Genomic DNA, 21,160 nt, shown 5'->3' with positions numbered 1-21,160 from the left:
GAGGAAGATTGCACCTGAAAACGCAATGTGATGCAAGACTGCGCAATAATCATGAAACGCACACGCAGCATCTGTCTAGCATTGGGATTCAAGCATCACGCAACCGTATATTTTCAGGGTCCAGTCGAGGTCAACTACGAAAGATAGGAAATTTTCCGTGCTCTCTAACGTCTTATCTCCGCATCATTTTCCCTGTAGTTATTTAACTAATCTTATGACGAAATAAACCGTTGCTTCAACTCGTAATTAGCTAATAGGTCGATATATTTTTGACCTGAAATTTCAATTTCCCATAGAGTTGCTTACAACAGTGATAAACGTACGATTTGACCTTGGAGATAAGCGTTCTGCAAATCGAGGTTCGTAGTTTAGATCGATTTCTAAATCACACATTCTTTTATCTATAATGACCACATACGAAATCAACTGTGGTATAAACTTTGCCACTGTGATTAGTATAAATTATGTTGGAGGAGAAATTGAATAAAAAAATTACCAGATAAAATAATTACGGTTTAATGAATAGCCAATGAACTTCAGCATCAAGCCTATGCTGTCTGATGATGAGCAGAAAAATAATACCTACGTGGTCAATGCACAATTCAATTGATACAATTACAATAAATAGGATTCAAATCCTGATCAACTACCAGAGTTGAACACTATTACATAGTCGAATACCTTGAACAAATACAGCAGTTACTTTCAGACAGCTGCATTGTCATTTAACATTTACATAATTACAATGATATCACTATATTTAATCGATCGTTAGATGACAATAATAATTCAGCTATCGTATATTAGGAATCACTATTTTGTAACGAATTTTATGAAAATGTGGAACACGAAGTCAGAGGTGATACTTGTACTAGAGTTGTCTTCGCTATCTGTCACATGATCTCTGCCATTTCTTCAAATTTTCTAATTACTTAGTGGCTTGGTGGAGGTAAGCGATAAGGTCTGCACGCTCATCTTCTTTCTTCAAACCAGCAAACACCATTTTTGTTCCTGGGATATACTTCTTGGGATTGAGAAGATACTCGAATAAGGTATCCGAATTCCAGGTGATTCCTATCAAGTGATAAAAAATTTATGATTAACCAGTCATCTCACATTAAAACATCAAATAAAATTAGCTAGCACAATCTAGTACACAAAAGTCAATGCAACTCGCTTTACAATTTGTAAATTTCACGGTACATTTTAATTATGTACCTTGCCAAGACGGAAATGATTTGTACTAAAATAAAAATTAAATTCTAAGACAACCATTCACGCGTTTATTATAGTTTTAGTTACCTTTAGCTTTGTTCGCATCTGTGTAACTGAAGCCTGCGGCTTGACCAGTTTTTCTACCGATCAATCCATGTAAATTGGGTCCTACTTTGTGTTTACCGCCAGCTTCTACGGTATGGCACTGCATGCACTTTTGCTTGAAAATCTGAAAGCAGTTTAGAATGAAGGAACAGTCATAGATATTTTACAATTAGGTTGTTAATTCAACAGTACTGACCTTCTTGCCCTTTTCCGCATCACCAGCTGGTACTCCCATCTTTAAAATGAGATCTGCAAAAAAAAAATACGAGTTATAGCTGAAGCTTATAAATTTTTATTTCAGTGACTGTAATACGAAAAAATCGCTTCGCGTAGTGAAACAATTACAGCATTGGAAGTGCAAGTTTTGAAACCAGCATTATAAATCAATCATTGAGCAGATTTATCCATGCTTGATCATGACAGTGATTGTGATAAAAGTGGAAAAGATCATCTCAACTAGGTCATGTGATATTGATCTCGAATTCAAGGTGCAAACATATATGCGGGGATCAAGAGCGAAACTAGGGTATTTGCATAATATCTAGATGTTACGAAATGATTCCGCGTATTGTTGGAGATTATCGAATCAGCCTTGAACAATGTTCGACAGACGAACTTGTTTTAAATTCTTTAAAACTAGATAAAATCAAACAGACATAATATGTTGCGCTCGATTACGTCAGCCGAATGCGCGCAGTTGGCTCTTACACCCGTTTACAATATAACCCGTAGGAAAGATGAAGAGGATCAGAATTTCAACATCGCAGAGCTGAATGCAACGCATTGCGCACTACTCGTTACAAGAATAAATTGTATGTCACCTTTATTCGCCTCTGTCCGCGAAACCTACGCCTTTTTTACGCTGGCACTCTAACGCAACGTGTGACGTTAGATTCGCGATCACCGCCCAGTGTTTCTCACTCTACTTCGCACATCGCCCGGCCAACGGTATTAGGCATGCGTATTTGGGGGAGTAGGACACTGGCTCACAGCCAGCAATCGTTATATAACGCACGTGACTACGGCTGAGGCCATGAAGATTGGAAACAGATTGGAACAAAGTATAATCCCGCGCTTTATGTCAATTAAAAATTCACAGTGATCCAGTGTTCTGGCTCGAACCAGATACACCGCGTATTTAGGGTTAGCAGAAACGACAAGTTCGGAATACAAATCCATGTTATCAGAGAAAATTATAGGATTAAGAACAATTGATAGACGATCACGAGACGGTTTTTGGATTATTTATAGAATTGTAGCACCGTCAGTTCTGGTTTTAAAAAGTCTAGTAACAATTGAAATTACCTGCGTGTGACAACTGCACGGATTCAACGTTAACCGGAAAATGATCTGACGATCTGCACGCTTAGCTCGTCCAAATGGACATTGAACGATTGCGATGCTCTCTGCTGTCGACCCTGGAGTTCGAGCAATCGAGAGTCTCGAATGTCGAAAATTGAGATTGCACAGAGAAACCTCTGCAAGCAACGGAATTTAAATAGGCGCGCCATCTTCCGGCTTTCACGTGTGGTTCGGATATGTCGATATGTCGGGAATCTGTTGTAAGACCGATGATTTGAAATGTTTTTTCTTTCAATCTCTTTTAATCAATACGTTACAGCGTTTATTTGTTTTTCATTTGCTCATCTATGTTCTTATCGCGTTGTTATTTTTCGTTTGTTATTGAAACTCAGTTCTTTGTGGTTTTCAATCAGTTCCGAAGATCTGATATTTCAAATTCATACCGATAAAATGGATTGAAATTTTTTACGGGCCATTAATTGTAACAAAAGTTAGAACTAATCGCTTGTGTAATAATTTTATCATTTCATAAATGTGGTCAACCACAGTTAGATGCGTTTGACGCATGAAATCACTCACATGCGTTATAATCATGGCAGTATTTCACGATCATTCATAGGTTTCCAACCACGCTATCATCGCTCCATATTTAATTCAATCTTGACAAGGTCAATAACCACTTGGAAATTCCCAGGAATTTCCTCTTTACCATATTCATTTAAGGTCAAGGCAGTTTTTCCCCCGTTAACGGCAAACAATATATTAACAACCATATTGTCTCAATGCTCTCGTTATCACTGCGACATGTCTACAATCGAAAGTGAGTTGGTCGATGAAAGAGAAAATGAAAGTGGTCGAATGTGAACTTCGAATGATTCAACATCATCCATCGGTACGAGTTATATCGTTTTTCACAATGTATGTACATAATCGCAATGACACACTGAATGTCATCATAAAATTTTTATCACACCGCAACGCTTTAATATAGTACACATTCCACAAAGCATGCGAGTCAGGACAAAACACTTTGAACGCGTTGATTCGAATACCGAAGAAAACGGATATTCTGTAGTCGTGTTCCAAATACGAACATTGCGCGTTATTCAGGATATTGTCGGACCTCTCAAGGAATCCCTCTGCCTTTTCTCAACTTCCATATCGTGCATAGTGCGTGATGGTTCTTAAAAGCGTGCTCGGCTCGTGAACAGCTCCGATTTTTAAGCATATAGCTGCACGCGTACGTGAATATTGTGGAAGAGTGAATAACACGACGGAGGAGTAAACTCGTTTCGTTTTACCAGGAAGAGGAAGACCTTGTCAGTCGCGGGGGCAGACAAAGGCCGGACCTTCTGCAGAGATATAAGTCGGGGCGCAAGTAACAATCGAGCCCTTAATCTCGCTATCTTTTGCCACGGGAAAATCTGAATTATCACAGCGAAGTAATCTATGTCGCAACATTACGCGAGCAAAGGTCTGTACTGGATGGGCGGCTGCAGGAAGGATGCGGTTTGTGCGTTTCCAGCGTCTCTGCCGCGCGTCCCGGTCGTGGTAGCAAAGCGGTTTTAGTGCGGTTCGGCTCTAGGAAATTGCAAGCTCCGGGATACAGATACAATTTCATTCGGTTCAGTAGCTTGTCGAATGAGTGATGACTGAGGCGACAAGTCGTCAAGTACAAATCGCGTCCAGATCCCAGTGGTGTCACACATTTCGCGATTTACGGACCCATGTACTACCCCGGAGGCGTCTGGAGCAGGCTTAACGGGAGGTGAAATCACTTGTGTATTTCTGCTGGCGAAATATCTAATTCTCCGTACGAGGCTACAAATCTACCCACAACGAAAGGAAGGCCCTGCAGCTCGAACACAACGAACAATATGAACCGTCTAAAGGATCACTCTGCGGACGAAGAGGAGGGAGCCCAAAACGGTGGGAACGCGAGCTCGAAACGCGGTAAACAAAAATCGAAAAATTGCCTGGGACTCAAGTTAGTTCGAGCCTTCAGCTCGGTGTCTCTGAAAGGTCCAAAGACCCCGGACCCGACTAGCTCGGAGCAAAACTCTCCCATGAGTTTCCCTGGGTCGCCTCGAAGCAGCCCAAACCAGGAGAGTCCGGTCTACCTAAACTCGAAGTCCAAGTCGGTCTGGTACAACTTCACTCATCCTCGTCACAGGCCTACCTCGGTGTCAGGTTCGAGCTCAACCGCCTCTTCGCCGGGGAAATGGTACGACAGAAATTCGTTATCTCAATCACCTTACAGTCCGTTGGATACGGCGAGCTCGGGAGATTCCGACAAGAATTTCACCTACGAGAAGACCAAGTCGAGGCGATCGTGGACCAACATAATGCGCCATGGCTCTCGTCGTCATTCTTCCCGGTCAAACTCGCCTGTGAAGACGTCTCGAGGGTCACACGAAGCTCCGAGCTCGGTACCCGCGTCCCCGATGACTCTCAAAAACTTGGACGAACTGAGGAAGGACTTTGCAGATCACAAGATCAAGTCACGGAACGTTAAGCATTCCATCCACAGCCCTCACCGGTATCGTTCCTATACTTCACTTCCAACATCTGCATCACTGTCTGCCAAGTTTCGAAACTACAGCTCTGTACCTCCGACGCCGAGCAGCCCGATGACCCCCAAAAGTGCCATGTATTCGAAGACCATCACTCGTCAATGGTGAGTTATTCAACCTCGAGTATTTGCGACTTGATCGGAAAATTTGCCGCGCTTTACAGTCTGTTGTATAATTTTCCCGATCGTCTTGCATCCGAGTTTATTGCTTACTACCGCAAAAGCTGCAGCGTTAGCTGTATAATTATTGTATACTTTAAACATTATTGCAAAAATTCCGTTACGCTTTTTTGGTAAATTATGGACATACAATTATCGATGGAGTCGAATTCGTGTAACCGAAGCAAGCGTTCAAAATTTGCGAACAAATGAGTGAGTGTTTTTCCTGGAAAGGACGTAAAAATTAATCGTTTATATGGAAGATGTTTGGTGTCTGGACTGTTAATTGCGAAGATGGTTTTTGCGCACGACGTGGCATTCCTGCGGAGGAAGTTATTTCCGATATTATCTTTGCACCGCGTTCGCTCTGTACTCGGGTACCTACATAATTCCTAGAAACCCGAGTAATGCATCGCTTGAGTTAAACTCCAGTGATGTCGTTGCCCGGAAGATCCGGCAGTTTAAAATCAGATCACGCCGTCAACCTGGTCGTGGCAGCAAACAACTATTTATATACTCGCGACGTACGTATATGAGCTTATCATATGTACACTGCGAATACATACGATACATTCAAGCTTAGACGATACGACACGAGCTTCAAAGTTTAGTATATTGTGCAACGAGTGGGCAAAACTGACGATTCTGAGTGAGTGTGAAGTTGGCCATTTCTCCACTAGTGGCGAGATGTCCATCCGCTATAGTGGGCAAAAACTGTTTTTTCCCACTAGTGGAGAAACGGTTCGCCATTTTCTACATAGCACTCATTCATTGAGAAAAACCTTTTTTTTAACTTTCAGTTGGCGGCCAAAATCGCTTATTTTTAGGTTTGAGTTGTGAAATTTTTTTTTTCACACAACGTATACAATTCTTATGTTCGAATTAATACGGCTAAATTTAAAAAAAATTCTCCAGGCATTTGTAACCAAATTAGCATCACTCGTTTCACCGTTCGTGAATAAACCGGGAAGCAGAGGATTTATAAAATACACGTATCAGCTCCAGTCTATACGCGTGCAGCATACAGGGATTGAAGGGATAAACGAGGATTTGTCCCTCGGCTGTATGTACAAACGTTATGTAGACATAAAATTTCCCATCGACCCAACTGCTTACGTGCATACAGGTTTCTGTGCATAATGCTTTATCGCCGAACGAAACAGTGCGCCCTTTCAAACGGCGTGGCCTTTTCCTGCCTTTTATCTGACTTTTGTAGAAGGTTAGAATCGCAGCTCGCCTGTAACTCGCAAGCCGCAAAATCACCTGCGATAAACATGAAGGGGACCAGTGTACGAGCTAGGTTTTTACTACAAAATAGATATTCATGAGTTGCAGCTGTATATATATTTGAGAACACACGTTAGTTTTAATACAATGAAGATAATAAGTTGGAATGTCATGTGCCAAGATCCGATCTACCTGAAAGTCATTTTAGTTCATCCATCACCGAGAAAAGTACCATTGGTGAAAGTTACAGGGAAATCCTAGTGAAATTGGTATAGTTACAGTAACGATTCGAATGCTGTTGGAATCACAAAAAAATATGGTGCAAGTAATTATTCAGTGCGATTATATTTGTCGACACTACAATTTTGGTGGTTGTAATATCAAATCCTTTTTTTTTAGCTAATAAAGCTTTAACATCAATGTGTCATTGCACCAACATCAAATGAAAATTAACAAAGTTCGAAACTTGGTTAAAAGATGACGTGCAGTTGTTGCAACATTTCAAATAGAATTACGTTCTAACTAGAGGCACGACTTTTATCGATAATATTATTCGATTGGCAAAAAATGTATTTTATAAATTGTAGAAAATATATCCAAACTAATTCACTACTATATATTAGGCAGTTTTCAAAACTCCTAAAAAATGAATTCCAGTAATTCGCCGATTTCAATATATATGCACAAACATATTGAACTGACGACGATCAATGAACTAAAATGAGTTTTCGGCGTAAGTGACTTTTCACACAAATCTGAAAAATCAAACCTCATTCGCCCGAAACGACAAGTGGTTAAATCGATACACTCCCCATTTGTGAAGATGTCAACTTCGTGTACCGGTCCCCTGATAATTGCGCCAATTGAACCAATCCCATAGAGACGACCTAACAAGGAACGAATCTAGCACAATAGCCGACGTCTACGCAGGCCAAAGAGCCCATTGAACATATCCATCCGTAGTGATCAGAACCGCGTTCCTCGAGTAAAATCCGGATGGAACCGGATTCGGAAAGCGCGAATCCTGGTCCGCGCTTCCGGAGACCCGGGTCGATTCAGCGTCGCGACGATTCGGCCCAATGCCACGAAAGCTCCTCGGAGCCATGCGCGTTCGGGGGACGCGACGGGGACGGCAATCGCTGTGTGTTAGCCTACAATTAGATACAGAGCTCGTTGCAGCGATCGCGTCTCTCGCCGTCCTTACACAACGCAGGCGTTGCGTTGCGACGACGCTCTTCTTGTGCACCGGCGCTCCTCCACACCTACGCACCTACACACCTACACCTGCACACCGGTACCTACATGGTGCTAAACCGCGCAGACTCGCGGAGGGAGTAGAGTGGTATCAGCTCGAATCAGCCCGAAGGGCCCCGGCAGTGTGTGCCTTCCTTTCGGTTACTTTCTGTTCCTTCCTAACGAAAACCAGACGCGCGAGGCCAATCCGAGAGGCTCCAGGTAAGTGACGAGTCACTTGAATTATTTTTCACTATCAATTTGTTTCTTTCATTCATTCTGTTAACTCACATTACGTACAGCTTACAAAGCGTAACGCGTCATCGCATTGCGGTGAACACAGTTTTCAACCTTCTATTGCGGTTTCTTTTTTTTTTTATCTCTTCTTCTCTTTCATATCCTTGACGTAACGCCTAACACAATGCTGCGTTACGTGAGGATCGTTCATTTCAGTTACACAGTCTGAAGTCCGTCGCTAAGGTTTCAGTTAGATGCTTTTTTAACTTTTCGCTCTCCTTTTATCGAGGAATAAAGAGAGAAGGTCAAATTATTGTAATCGTTCTGAAAATTGAAGTTGAGATTTAAACAGATTCCAACGTTTAGGGCTTACCGCCTAGAACTGACTGAATTTTGAATGTCATCGGTCACGGAGTTTTCAAATTATTTGACTAACAACATCGAAAAGAAATAACAATTACGATACCTCGAAGATCGACCAACGGATTTTGATGATTTTTGGCTCAGTCGACGTGGCTCGTCTTACAATTAGCTAATAACGAACCAAATTTTGGAATTCATCGGTCTAGTGGTTTTCGGGATATTAACACGTCTCGTGAGTCGCATAGCTATGAATAATATTTTTTTTATTGCGAGCTTGAAACGTATTCGAACGGGCATATTTTAGGCTGGCTCATCAAGGTCGGCCAAATTACCCACTTGTTCTTTTTCCGTTCAACTGGTCTTATCTACCCAATCGATTTCTTGTTCCAAAAATAACCAATCTTCCACTATAGAATAGTTGTAATTACTTTTTCACCATGTATCATTACGTTTATTCGTATAATATGCAATTTGAAGAGCATTCCGAAATAGGCCATCCGTGGATAATGAATATTGCAGATATGACGACGAAAAGACAATTTCTGCAGCAACAATTCATTTGAACAAGTACCTATCTATACAAAAAAAAATGGAATGACTCAATAAGTCATTGCAGCCAACTGAGTAAGAAAAAATAAAATAAACAAGAAAAAAAACAGGAGAAGCCTTTCGTTGAATAAATCGATCCGATTCTGTTAAAAACCTTAAATCAATAAAGTTGGCATCGCGTTTGGGCAAAAAGCTAAAGTCATTCGTGTCGACGCGTTACATTTTAGGCATAGTGGTTGCATACGTATAAATAAACGAGTATAAATTGAGGCAGAACAGCAAACTAGCCAGCGGGACATAAAAGTGGGAAAATAAAACAGATTATACTGAAAACTAGGCCACTGCAGCCGGTATCCATCGATTACGAAGCGCACGCGGTATATGTTATATGTACACAGAGAGGAGCCGAGCCGGGGAGAGAGACAGCTGGCAAAGGAATTTTCACTTGTATTCGTCGACGTATCTCTGCAGTATGTACCGAAGCTGTGTACTTTGCCCCTCCGTGTGTTGTTTTATTTGGCATTTTGTTTACTCTAGATTCAGCCAGCCTCCGATGTACGCTTATACCGTGCAGCTAGATCAATATCCCAAAAATTCTTATGCCGTGTAAAAATACGTCTGGCAGAGTTTTTTTTTTTTTTTATTGCCTATATTGCAAGTAGAGAGATTTGCAAAAGTACCGACAAGCCAAGATTCTTCCGCTTAGGTATGACCTTTATATTTATCATGTAAATTATTATCATGTAACGTCAATTGTGCGGTACTGCTTTGGAAATTACTCAAAAATTTTATAAGAACAAAGTCTTGGATTTCAATTCCATTCGCTTTGCATGTGAGGGGCTTGCGATGGACCAATTTCCGGTCTAATTTGATTGGTTGGTCAGTTTTCATGTTGTTTTGCCACTGCAAATTGATAAGTGTGAAGTGTTTTCAGTTGCATTACGCCATAAGCAGCGATTTCAGAACTTGTTACTTTACCAAAGGATAAATCCAGTCCCCAGCGATTACCGTAACGTTCGTCACTTTCAAAATCATCGGAAACATTGCTCAACACTGAGAAGGTAAAAAAAAAAAATTACCAAAGCCGTCCCACAAAAGGTCTCGCGGCCTAATCCGGTAATTCGTTTGATTCGACTTTTACTTTCATTGAAGCCGCACGCGCCGTAGTCGATTAATCGTAAGTCCACGCTGTAGATAATCGCTTCCTGAATCCGAGGTTCAATCTTAAACAGCGTCTAGGTATACCGGTAGATCGTTTTTCCGAGGTGGTACAAAAATCGCGCTCCATACCGAATACTCGCGATGGTTTTATAAAAATAATATACGGCCAATTGGAGTTTGCGGGTAGAATCATTGTCCCAGATCTCCATCGTGGAAGAAAAGTAGGTCTAGTCGTGGGCTTGGCCTCCGGATCCTCGAGAGCAACGACGACGTAGGGCGTAGCGACGCAGGCGCGACCCGCGACTCGGAAACTCCTCGTCGAGACACGTGAGTGACAGATTCGCGCAATGTTTTCGACGCCACTTTTTCCCCCCGCAGATTTCTTTCCGTTGATTTAGTTTAAGAGCTTCCATTCTTCCGTCTCGGCCGAATTCGGGTCAAGTCCTTCTCCGAGCTCTTTATCCACGTACCTATAGGATGTACGCGGAAGTACGAGGTGTACATGTATATAACACGCGTTACGAGGTGCGGCGGATATTTATACCTGTATATATCTACCTACCGAGCACCGAGGGCGAACGCTAATAGCGTTTAATCGTAATGACAGTAACGATCGTAACGACATTAGCTCATTAAGCCGCTGGGAGCTCCGCTTGAAACGTAGCTAGACTATACGACGTGAGACAGGCATAACAGCTCGATGCTGATGCGACGGGTGAAGGGAATTGATTCCATCGCACATGGTTAACGCGTCACGCGGTCTATCTTTAAATATGACAAGATCGAAGGCGGAAAGATACGTTATTTATACAAGCGCACGTGGGTCCGTGCACACCTTATGTACTATACCATACACGTGACCTGCTGATGTAATCGCTTTGCGAAAAAAACGTGATATAAATATGTATATAAACGAGTAAGGCGGCGCTCTCTGGATTTCCTCATTCAAACATCTCCCTTCTGGGGAAATTTCTTCGTTTTTTTTTCCTCCTCGTTTACACCCGATCTAGATCTGCATCGGATACACTGTATAAATATAACTCTGGGGAATACACGAATAAACCACATCGTATTCGCAATTTGCAATTCAATGTTCTCGGAAGTATACAGGAAGTATTGACCGCATTGGTCTAGAGGATATTATCCCAGATGTGAATTCTGAACCGGTTACTCTAATTAACTATTAACTAAGGAAAAATTGTAATAAAACGATGACAGTACTCAGCGACCGTTATTTGATTCTAAATCGTCAGATATCCTATCTTTCCAAACTCTGTGCAGTTATCTTCCTAATCAATATTCGAATCTCAGTTAGGCTGGTTCATCAATTAGTTCAGTAGAAAAAAGTTATTAATTAGAATTCAATCCCTGACATAGTCAATCTTTTGCAATAAAAACACTATTACCATCAAATCACCGCGTGTTGTACTGTTGTGGCCGTAAAGTTGAGATGACTGACGCGACGAATTGGCTTTCCGAAATTGGTCCGCATTAACGCGAAACTGTCAAACATTGAATTACACGCCCTGTTTCGAAAGTAGACGTTTCAGGGTGCAGTTTGACGTTTAGTTAGCTTCCAGCTTATCCTCTTCCCGAAACTCGCCAGAAACGGGGAGTGTCGTAGCTCGTAAATCGTAGCTCGACTAACAGTAGGACAAGGGCAAACGATACGAGCTAACCATCGTAGAGATAGGAGCTCAGAGACGGTTATAGAGAGGAATAGCGGAGGCGTGACCTCAGGCGACTCTTAAGCACGGTGCAGCAATGGAGCGTAAAAAATGAGTGAAAAACTTGGATCCCCTTGACTCCGAATTGACTCGATTGCTCTATGCTGGAGCTATTCCTGTGTAGTCTTGACGTTGGTAATACAGCAGTGTTACGTCATGTTCGTAATCAAAGTTGCGCAAATAAGCCCCCGCGCAGCAGAGGCGAGGCCATTGCATTAATCACAATGAACCGCAGACTAATTAATTAACGGAGAAACTTTTCCAGGTCACACGATAATCTTCTATTCACCTTGCCCTACACCCACTCTACGAAACATTATAGATTAAGGGGTTGACGCGTTTTTTACATCCAAAGTTTGCTGATTAGATGGAATAATTTTGCTAGTCTACGCAACACTCGGCGTTATACGAGTAATGTAAAATCTTCGACGCACCGCCGTTTTATAACCCATCATCAACGTGCTGAATACAACTTTTGCTACGCCACGAACTGACCTCCACGTTCGTTATATGACTAACAGATATGTTTACCCGCGAAACGAGGAAGCTGTAAAGAGCGAGGACGACGACTGTAATCTCTGTCGCCTAATGGAGTCGTAATAACGTCAGCCATTGGATTCTGTGAAGCCAAATATTAGGAGGCATGTTATTGGTTCATGCGGGAATGGTTTATTGTACGGTTAAAAGGAAGATTCCACCATCCGATAGCGATAATCACTCTCATGATTACTTTCGTGGAATAGTTCAAGGGAGGAATGTTAGTATATTTAAGCTACAGCTCATTTCAATAGTTTTGAAAACCTTGTTCAGAAAACGTTATCATTTGGTAGATCGGATGGGTTTCGACCGCGTCCAGAGATCGGGATAAAGAATCGCACAACCGGATAAGATGGAACAAGACTGTCGATAAGGTTTTGCCCAAATAGAAACAAGCAAGGAAAAAAATGAAAGTTAATTTTCGAAGGTCGACGACCGAGGCTCACGTATAAAAAATCTCTTCTACCGCGTCAAGCGTCTTTCTGCATATCATCAGTGTCTAGTCAATAATTCTTCTGAACGATCGAACTCACACTCCGGTAAAATTAACTCCTGTAATCACGCTCAATCGCGTCATAAAAAGCTCAAGGATCACCTTAGATAGGTGCACGGTCGGTAGCCCGACGATTGTCAATTAAGAAAGAATACCGCGTGGCCTTTCACCGCTCCTTAGACGGAATAACGCGTCGACCTAATTCCGACAAAGCCATCCAGAGAACTGGTTATCGGGCAGGTTGATCCGGTAGCAGCCTAAATTGGCTAAAACTGGTCAAAGAGGTCCTACGGTCACCATCGATCGGTAGTTGAGACCAGTCGGCTATCGTTAGGCCTCGGAACGATTCCAAATATCCAGAATGACGAGAGTGTACGCAATTTGAGTTAGCGTAACCGCTTGCGTTGACTTCGTTATGCGTAAAAATATATTACCCAGAATTTTTTCAACTTCTAATCATTTGCGGCATAAAAAAAAAACCTACAAATATTCATCCATTTCCAGGGTGTAAAAACTCAAAGCATAATCTTCGTACCTTTCCGCAGAATGAAGTACTCGCCGCAGCAGCAGCAGAAGGAGAGGAAATCGGAGAGCGATTTGGGATCGGTGCAGGGAACGCCGGCCCGGGAAACTCTCAACTCAGCCCAGGTATCCCAGCAGAATCTTTCGAGCGGTTCGTCGTCAGGTTCCGGAGCACGGTCATCGGGGTCGTTGGGCGTCTTCGCCTGGACGAGGGTCTTCCGGCTAGCCTCGATGCTGCCGCAGATCGGCTGCTAGTTCACGGCCTTGCGGAAGGTCGAAGCTGCAGCGCCTGCAGAGAAAATAGAGGATGCATAGACGATAAGAGACGAATGCGTTGCTAGAACGCGAACTCTAGCAGCTAGCACGTATCACTATAATATTCTTATAGAGAGGAGTTTGCGGTTTAATTCGTATACGTACCGCGGCTGCAGTGATTTAAGGCTAGACTTTAAACCGTTACCAAACCTCTTGTTATATCGTATAAGTTTCAGATACTTTATCGAGTCATTTTCTGCTATTTAATACGTCGTAGAACGATCGTTTGCCGTCGGGACTCGCGTTCGCAGATCCAATCTAAGGAACCGCTCGTACGGATGAACGAATTTACGGGTTCGTCTGATCCGACGACTAGCTGCGAGTCTGGAATTAGCGATGCTGGGGTAAAATCATGGATCAGCTCGCATCGAACATATCCGAACAATTGAGTAATAAAGGCACCAGTTATTTTCGCCGCTTGTTTTTTTTTATGTTATATTCTTTTAATTTTTTTTATTTCTCATTTGCGTCTTATCGATTTGCATCTTACATCCCACGCGCTCGGTACGATCAAAGGCTGTGTTAAAGCACTGTTATGTAGAATTAATGAGGGCTTCTGCGCAAACGTATCCACACATTCTCGCTGATTTTATCGCAACATGAATGGATCGATCCGCAAACGAGCCACTTGGTTTGTTCAGAATCATCTGCGTGGCATTTATAATTTACAGTCAATACTTCAACGAAGCTTTTCACTAGTCAATCACGATTGCGTTTCGGGCAAACGATAAGTCGGAAGTTTTTTGCCTCATTTTTTGGGAGTTACTGAGCAGGTCGGATCGATTTGTGGAAATAAAAGGTATAAGATACGTGCGGAATAATGGTGCTTTTGGGAGCGATGATTTAAATTCCCAATGTCTTAATTAGTTTTTAATTGAAACGCGATTTGTTTATCGAAATTGTTATACCGAGCGAGAAACCTGGGTGTTGCTACAATCATCCTAATGCGATGCGCAATTGAAACTTAAATTTGTAATCTAAATTCATGGAAATACTTTCGATTGAAAATAATTTAGCTCGAATGCACGCACGCGATAATTTAATACGAAATTATTCAGTACACTGGTAGTGCGTAGATTGAAGTATTATTCAAAAGCCGCAAATTATGCTTGCACATAACTTTGCAGATCACGTTTGGCTGAAAAATATACGTAAGAATAAATTTCGTAGCACGAATTTTACTGACGATCAAAATTATTCGTCGACTAACGCTGTGAGCTTCCTTTTCCTGGAAAGAAGTATACGATGCCGAATTTTCTTGAATAACCGTTAAACTTTGCTTTTGTTGTTTTTCGACTCCCGGGCAAGTTCTCCAAAATCCCAATAAAATAATTGTATCAACAAATTGGTGAACGGATGCCCAGTTTGTTCCACGTTAGACAATATTTAGTTGTTAGAAAAAATAAGAAAAAATATGAATGTTATTTAATTACTGTTATATTATATATTGTATTGAAGATTCTTATATCAGACTATACGTACTCTTACTCTCACCAAATATGAACCACCGTATGCATGTGTCTAACACGCATGTGTACGTGTACGTACGACGGTACACATAAACACGACACAGACACAAATACGTATATACCCATTAATTTAAACACTATTAAGATTTAATAATGTTATATCTCGTTAATCATCATATTCATATATTTTACTAATGTGTAAAATCAATCAATAAACTATTTACTTATCACACGCCCTGCTCGTCTACCGTAAAACCATTCAAATTCACTGAACTGTTATACCCCTCCACAAATTGAAAAGTTACTCCAGCCTACTCGATAATAGTACGTACAAAATGTATGTATATACCTATATACCTATACGTACACACCGATAATCATGTTTCACGAGATTGCTCTTTCATATCTGATTCTGTTTCGAAGCATGACGAAAGAACATAACTAGGTGTGATGTAACACCCGCTACCCACAGGAAATGTATTTGTATGCAAGGTATATATATACCCACCGATTGCGAATGGGGGATACAGTAAACTGATAAACGACTGGCGCGTGTGAAACGCTTGGGAAATAATTGCAGTTATAATCGTACAGGGCTTATCTGCGCTATTATTCATTCTACCGTGCGCACAATCAATAGATCAGGATCGTTGCACCTTGTAATTTATACAGGAATTTGTAAATTAATTACAATTTACACGTTTGATGGAACAAAGTTTTCTCTTCACCGATCAAATCAGTGCGAAATTACATTATTCGAGTCTTTCCAAGTATTTTAGAAGTAGAAAGAAGAAGAAAGTGAAATAAGAGTAGATATTTATCAGACAGATCAGCAAGTGGTGTTTGTTTGAAAACTGAACGATTTACCATAAATTCTTCAACGACACTCTAAAAATAACAGGCACTGAAACCGCTTCGTATTATCATGAACGATTATAATTTTACCGCAGAAAGTGTTGTTCACGAGTGCTATTCCATAAATATAATAGTTATATCACACCATTGCGGCGCCTTTTACACAACATGCAAAGCGATACCGAAATCTTTCCTATCAAGCGTGTCACTCATACCGACGCAAAACGCTGACGGTAATTCACGAACTAATCGTATACCGCTAGCGCGCACCTTCGAAAACCAGATTTAAACGACACGATCCTCGTTCGAAATCATGAGTTTCCCTCGAAAATTTTAGACATTCATTCCAGTTTTATTTTAGAAACTAACCAAGAAGATGATAGATCCCTGCGTTCTTCTTCGTCTTCGTCTTACTCGCTGCCCATCCAGGATCCCTGCATTACCTTAGAAGCGGCGCGGCCGCAGCTTGGCGAAGCCGCCGACAGATGGCAGAGCGGTGGCGCCCCTCACGAGCGCAGCGGTTCTCCCCGCAGGGAGTTTTCGGCGAGGACCGTAAGCCGAAGAGGAGATCCGTGGCTACCGGCGGGTGGGCGGCAAGTGAGACGAAGTCGGTGTAGGCACGAAGCGAGGGTTGGCTGAGGCTGTCCGTATCGTATCGAGGTGGACGGTGGACCAGCGCGGCGCGAACTGTCGTGTGCTCTAGTCGCGAGCGACGCGCCGGACCAGTCAGAGCTGCCGAATATCCTCCGCCGGCTTCGATTGACAACGTGTTACGTGCCGCCGCGGGTGCCGTGCTTTTGGTAAACTCCTGACAAGAGGGTCGCGAAGTGAGGCGAACTCCGGGCGCGTGCCGCGCGGGAAAAGGAGGAAGGCAGGAAGTGAGGAAAAGGAGAGGGAGCTGGAGGCCGCCGAGGCTCCGCATCGCGATATGCGCCGACCTCTTCTTCGCCACCTTTCCGAGGGCGGCTGCACCGTCCAGGGCGGCGTGTCTCCGCACCCTTCGAACGACCCTGGACACCATGTCGCCTCCTGTCACCTTCTAAAAGTACCCGGAACACCCGGACCGGTAATCAGGGAAGTCGGCAACGCTTCGGAACCTCGTCGATCCGCCACCATGACGTTCCACAGGTAGTTTGATACTTCGTCTACGTATTAATACCCCATTTCGTAGACTTCTTTCTTATCTCTACTTATTTACCGCGTTGGTTTGTTACTCGGAATTTACAACGACATCGAGGGAACTTTTGCAACTATTTAATCCACGTTACATTGCCGTCGGTTGGCTTTCTCGTCAGCTGATTCGTTCGAGTTTCAAGTTTTTCGGAACGAACCCTTCCGAAATCGGCTCAGTGTCACTTGAAAAGATTCGAGTGTATCTTGTATAACTATGCGATTGTAAAACTGTTGCCGTATAGTATGATTATTCAATTTTCTTCGTTCTCGTAAAAATAATCTAGGACAAGTTTGAGCGCGCGGCCTATAAAAGTGATATATTTGGGAGATTTGATCAGCTCGTTCGAAGCAATTACTAAATACTGAAATGATACATAGAGTGAAATAAGTCTGAATCGCGCGCGATTCATCATTTTAATCGAGAAGATATTGCTTGGTCTTCCTTCTTCCTGCAAGTTGAATCTTCGAGAAATCAATTCACTTGCAATGGCGTTTTAAACGAAAGTCACGCGCACGTAGGTGTAAGGAAATAGCTCGTGAGTCAGGTTTCAGTCTCTTTTCCAAATCCAAGATGCCAGTCACTGTTCTAACGAAGAGGTCCGATAATGCATTTACGGGAAAAATCGTTTGTCAGGAATCTCAAAATTGCCTGAAATTCAGTAAACATTACGTAATGCTCAGCAATCCCAGCTAGATCTAAAAGTCATCGTATAAAATTGCAAAAAAAGGCATTGTTTCCTTCAATCTTTCGTTCGGTCAAGGGTCTTCCGCTTTTTTTTTTCAATCTCGACGTTCGTTAAATAAGCGTAAATAATAGAATAATGATTATGGTTTTATTCGGGCATCCGGGTGGCTGCTACCCGCGGATTACAACGCTGCCTATCAACATCAGCGTTGTCTAGCCGACTGCTCGCTCACTTTCCGTGCCATACTTGAGCTCGGTCCGACACCTTCTTGACTAAAAACGACTTTACAACACCGGTGCGGCGGCGCAAGCTCGCGGGAATCTATTCATCCGAGCTTTTGCAAGGGCAAGAGGAGTGCTGCATGTATTTATAACAATAACTTGTGGGAATAGACGAGACATGGCCGGGATTCGTTGTTACGGCTTGTCGCGCTGTGCCCGCGTACGTACCTACCTCTATATGGAATTTCGCCAGCCAGCTCGGCTCTCGCACCTGGCCATACCAGGAGGACAAGCTCGGTCTCAACCGTTCACCGATTCACACACCGAACGGCCGAAACACCGCGGCCACTAATAACGCCAATTATGACCAACTTGTTCGGGAGATAAAGCGTCCACTAACCGTATAGACGTACGCTACACAAGTTCGTTTCCACTTTAATGAAGCCACCGGCCAACATTCGGCATAACTAAATTAAACGTATGCTCGTTCCACGAAATGGCTTGTAATATTATCATTTACACTAATTACACAACGAGTTACACGCCGTTTTATCGTCTAATTAACCCACCGTGCGCATATTTATTAAGTCAATCGTAACGCGATGATTGAATTCGTATTCCGATTCGACGTTGTTATTGTACTACGTGTTGCGTTTTCAAAACAGCTCTCGAATTTATATGTTGTTACAGCGTTCCCGGATCAACACTCTGTTTATAATACGCCGATCCGAATCCCATCTGCACCGCTATTTGTCAGAAAATCTCTGAAGCGATAAGCGGTTGCGACGATTTTTCGGGTTTATTTTTTTCGGGTTTTAAAGCCTTCGTGGCAGAAGGCTCTACTCATATATACGTACCCTTTTGAGGGTAGCTGGGCTGAGGCAAAAGAAATGAGAAAACTTGCACATAAACGGTGGGCCTTTGTACTGCGGGGTAATTTCTTTTTTTTTCCCCCTCTATTTTTCGATCTTTTTCCGTTTTCTTTTTTCGTTCTCTCTTTTTTTGTAAACTTTATTTTTACTACGCTACAGCGAGCCTCAGGTTATGAGCCACCTTTTCATACATGTATGTATGTACGTACATGCACGAGCCTTAGCTTCATATATATATATCTATATATATAATGCCGAGACTATTGTATAATGCAATGCAAACCGAGAGTATAAGTGGTAGTCGAGTAAACGCTCTGCTGCGTCCTCGTTGAAAATACACAGCAGAAACGATATATACATGTACATAATATATATGTGGAGCTAAAAGGGCAAAGAGTGGCCTTAAACCGCGGTGCTAATTGATCGAGGAGGAATATTTTTTTTTATTTTGCCACTTTTTTTTCACCTTGACCTAAATCCGCGGTGGATTTTTGCCCTTTTGGTACAACTTAAAATGTTTTTCTCCATTGCAAAAACGACCGATGGATTACGAACACGCGCGTGCTGTTATTATTTACACTTTCAGCTCGTGGTTGTTGCGATCGTCTCGCGAGGAACGAGAGCTCTTAATTACAATAAACCCACGTTCCCCCCAATGACTCATTGTCAAGGTAAACGTTGCCATTGAATATTATTATAATATATGGGACGCGCCTTACAGCTTCAGCTTTGAACGTGATTACGGTTGAATTCAAGTGAAACGATGCGAGGACGAAACGAGGCGCTTGTATAGTTGATATTCAGGTCTTTCGAAGTTGGGAATAGACGAAGTGTCTTGTATTTTCTTTTCTTTTACTACTATTCTTCCGCAGAACGTCAAGTTCGTGTGTGGTACGGGGTCGAATCACCTCGAGTTGAGGTAAAAAGTATTATATGTGTAACAGCTTCTAGGATATTTGTCATCCAACGAGTGGCAGATGCGTATGTGCGAGGAGACGACGCATCGTCGAAACGCGCTCGTTCAAAATCCATTTGCAACGCGTGTGGTTGGAAAAACTGGGCTCAACTATCCCTCTAATTATTCCACTCCTCGATTCGATCCTGTTCTTGATTTTTTAATTTTTTTTTTTCTTCTTACTCTTTTCATTTCGAGGATGTTTATGTTTTTTCTCGTTCCAGAGTCAAGTCATTGAAACGATTCACCTACGTGTAAATTAGTAGCGCGTAAATTCATCTATTTTATCATTAGCGAAACGAGTATCATCGACTACTCGAGCAAAAATTGCGTCTCACTTCTCTTCAGTTTCTTGAAAACCGACAAACTTATTCAACGAGGTTGATCAACGTATGTAACGAGGTCGGAAACCGTATAATCCTGTGCTCTGCTCGAAGTATGTATTTTTTTTCCCTTTTAACCGTATTACTACTGATGAAAAGAACTTTGCGCGAGAGTAATTTTGACGACGACGAAGTATTCGCGAATATTCAATTACCGGTTCGTTTTTAAAAGAAAATTTTTCACCTACATAGCGCGAAAGGAAACTGTTACTTCTACGTTATTTTGCATTATATTTCAACAGGAAATTCTAACTCTGCACCATTAGACTGAAATATCCGTATAATATACATTATATGGACGAAATTTATACGATGGGATGGAAAAATGTGAGCGAATATGACTTTGCCTGATGCGTCGCAGAACTCTCTCGTATCATAGTTTTCAAATTTTATCTGTCTACTCCGGTGATGAAAATGAACGTAAAATCTGGCGTGGTTGCACAGAACCTGTGCAATATAAATCGCAAGGTTATAAAACGACATGGGCGAGTACCGCTGCTGCTGTAGGACGTGAAACCCGTCGGTGATTTGAAAAATGGTGTGTAAAAAAAAAATTCAAAACATCGTCGTTCCCCTTACCTGTTTTTCCTGTTAAGTATGGAAACACAGGCCTCTGCGTATTGTACCTTATATGCCTGCGGAGACAGGGCAGCGGCAGCGGTGAAACCGACGCGTTACAACAACCTGCGTCTCTCCTACGATGACAATAAAACGCAGCGTCGGGCGTGCAGCTGCGGTATATCCTGTTACAGATTACTTCATAATCAAATATCTAATAGACGCGATGGAATATCGTGACGGTGTGCACGTAAGGCGTAGAGCAGCGAAA

The 21,160-nt window shown here is 42.3% G+C and overlaps 2 protein-coding genes and 1 long non-coding RNA gene across 6 annotated transcripts in view; 2 read left to right on the top strand and 1 right to left on the bottom strand.

The window, feature by feature from the left end:
- Nucleotides 1-500: 500 nt before the first annotated feature.
- Nucleotides 501-2,772, bottom strand: LOC124225031 (cytochrome c-2). 3 transcript variants are annotated; one of them, XM_046637426.2, is made up of 4 exons: nt 2,626-2,772; nt 1,517-1,569; nt 1,303-1,444; nt 501-1,074 (listed from the first exon to the last, which is right to left on the bottom strand). In XM_046637426.2, exons 2-4 carry the CDS (start codon nt 1,553-1,555, stop codon nt 929-931), a joined length of 327 nt encoding a protein of 108 aa, XP_046493382.1. In that variant the 5' UTR covers nt 1,556-1,569; nt 2,626-2,772; the 3' UTR covers nt 501-928. The 3 variants fall into 3 exon arrangements, with proteins under 3 accessions (XP_046493382.1, XP_046493383.1, XP_046493384.1); XM_046637427.2 differs by lacking the exon at nt 2,626-2,772 and adding an exon at nt 2,142-2,285; XM_046637428.2 differs by lacking the exon at nt 2,626-2,772 and adding an exon at nt 1,977-2,063.
- A 1,516-nt stretch (nt 2,773-4,288) lies between these two features.
- LOC124225029 (Rap GTPase activating protein 1) overlaps nt 4,289-21,160 on the top strand; it is a 139,607-nt gene continuing 122,735 nt past the window's right edge. Inside the window, exon 1 of one of the 2 annotated variants that reach the window (XM_046637416.2) lies at nt 4,289-5,299. In XM_046637416.2, the coding sequence (XP_046493372.1) occupies nt 4,500-5,299 (800 nt within the window). In that variant the 5' untranslated portion in view covers nt 4,289-4,499. Of the gene's footprint in view, nt 5,300-16,658; nt 17,170-21,160 lie in introns of those variants that run through there. The other variant, XM_046637417.2, reaches the window with a different exon arrangement.
- LOC138191429 (uncharacterized) lies at nt 7,506-15,416 on the top strand. Its single transcript, XR_011177733.1, has 2 exons — nt 7,506-8,035; nt 13,426-15,416. It is a non-coding gene; the product is annotated as an uncharacterized lncRNA (long non-coding RNA).

Source organism: Neodiprion pinetum, chromosome 1 (assembly GCF_021155775.2).
Source record: "Neodiprion pinetum isolate iyNeoPine1 chromosome 1, iyNeoPine1.2, whole genome shotgun sequence".
Classification (NCBI taxonomy): Eukaryota; Metazoa; Arthropoda; class Insecta; order Hymenoptera; family Diprionidae; genus Neodiprion; species Neodiprion pinetum.
This window is presented reverse-complemented; position numbering and strand designations above follow the sequence as displayed.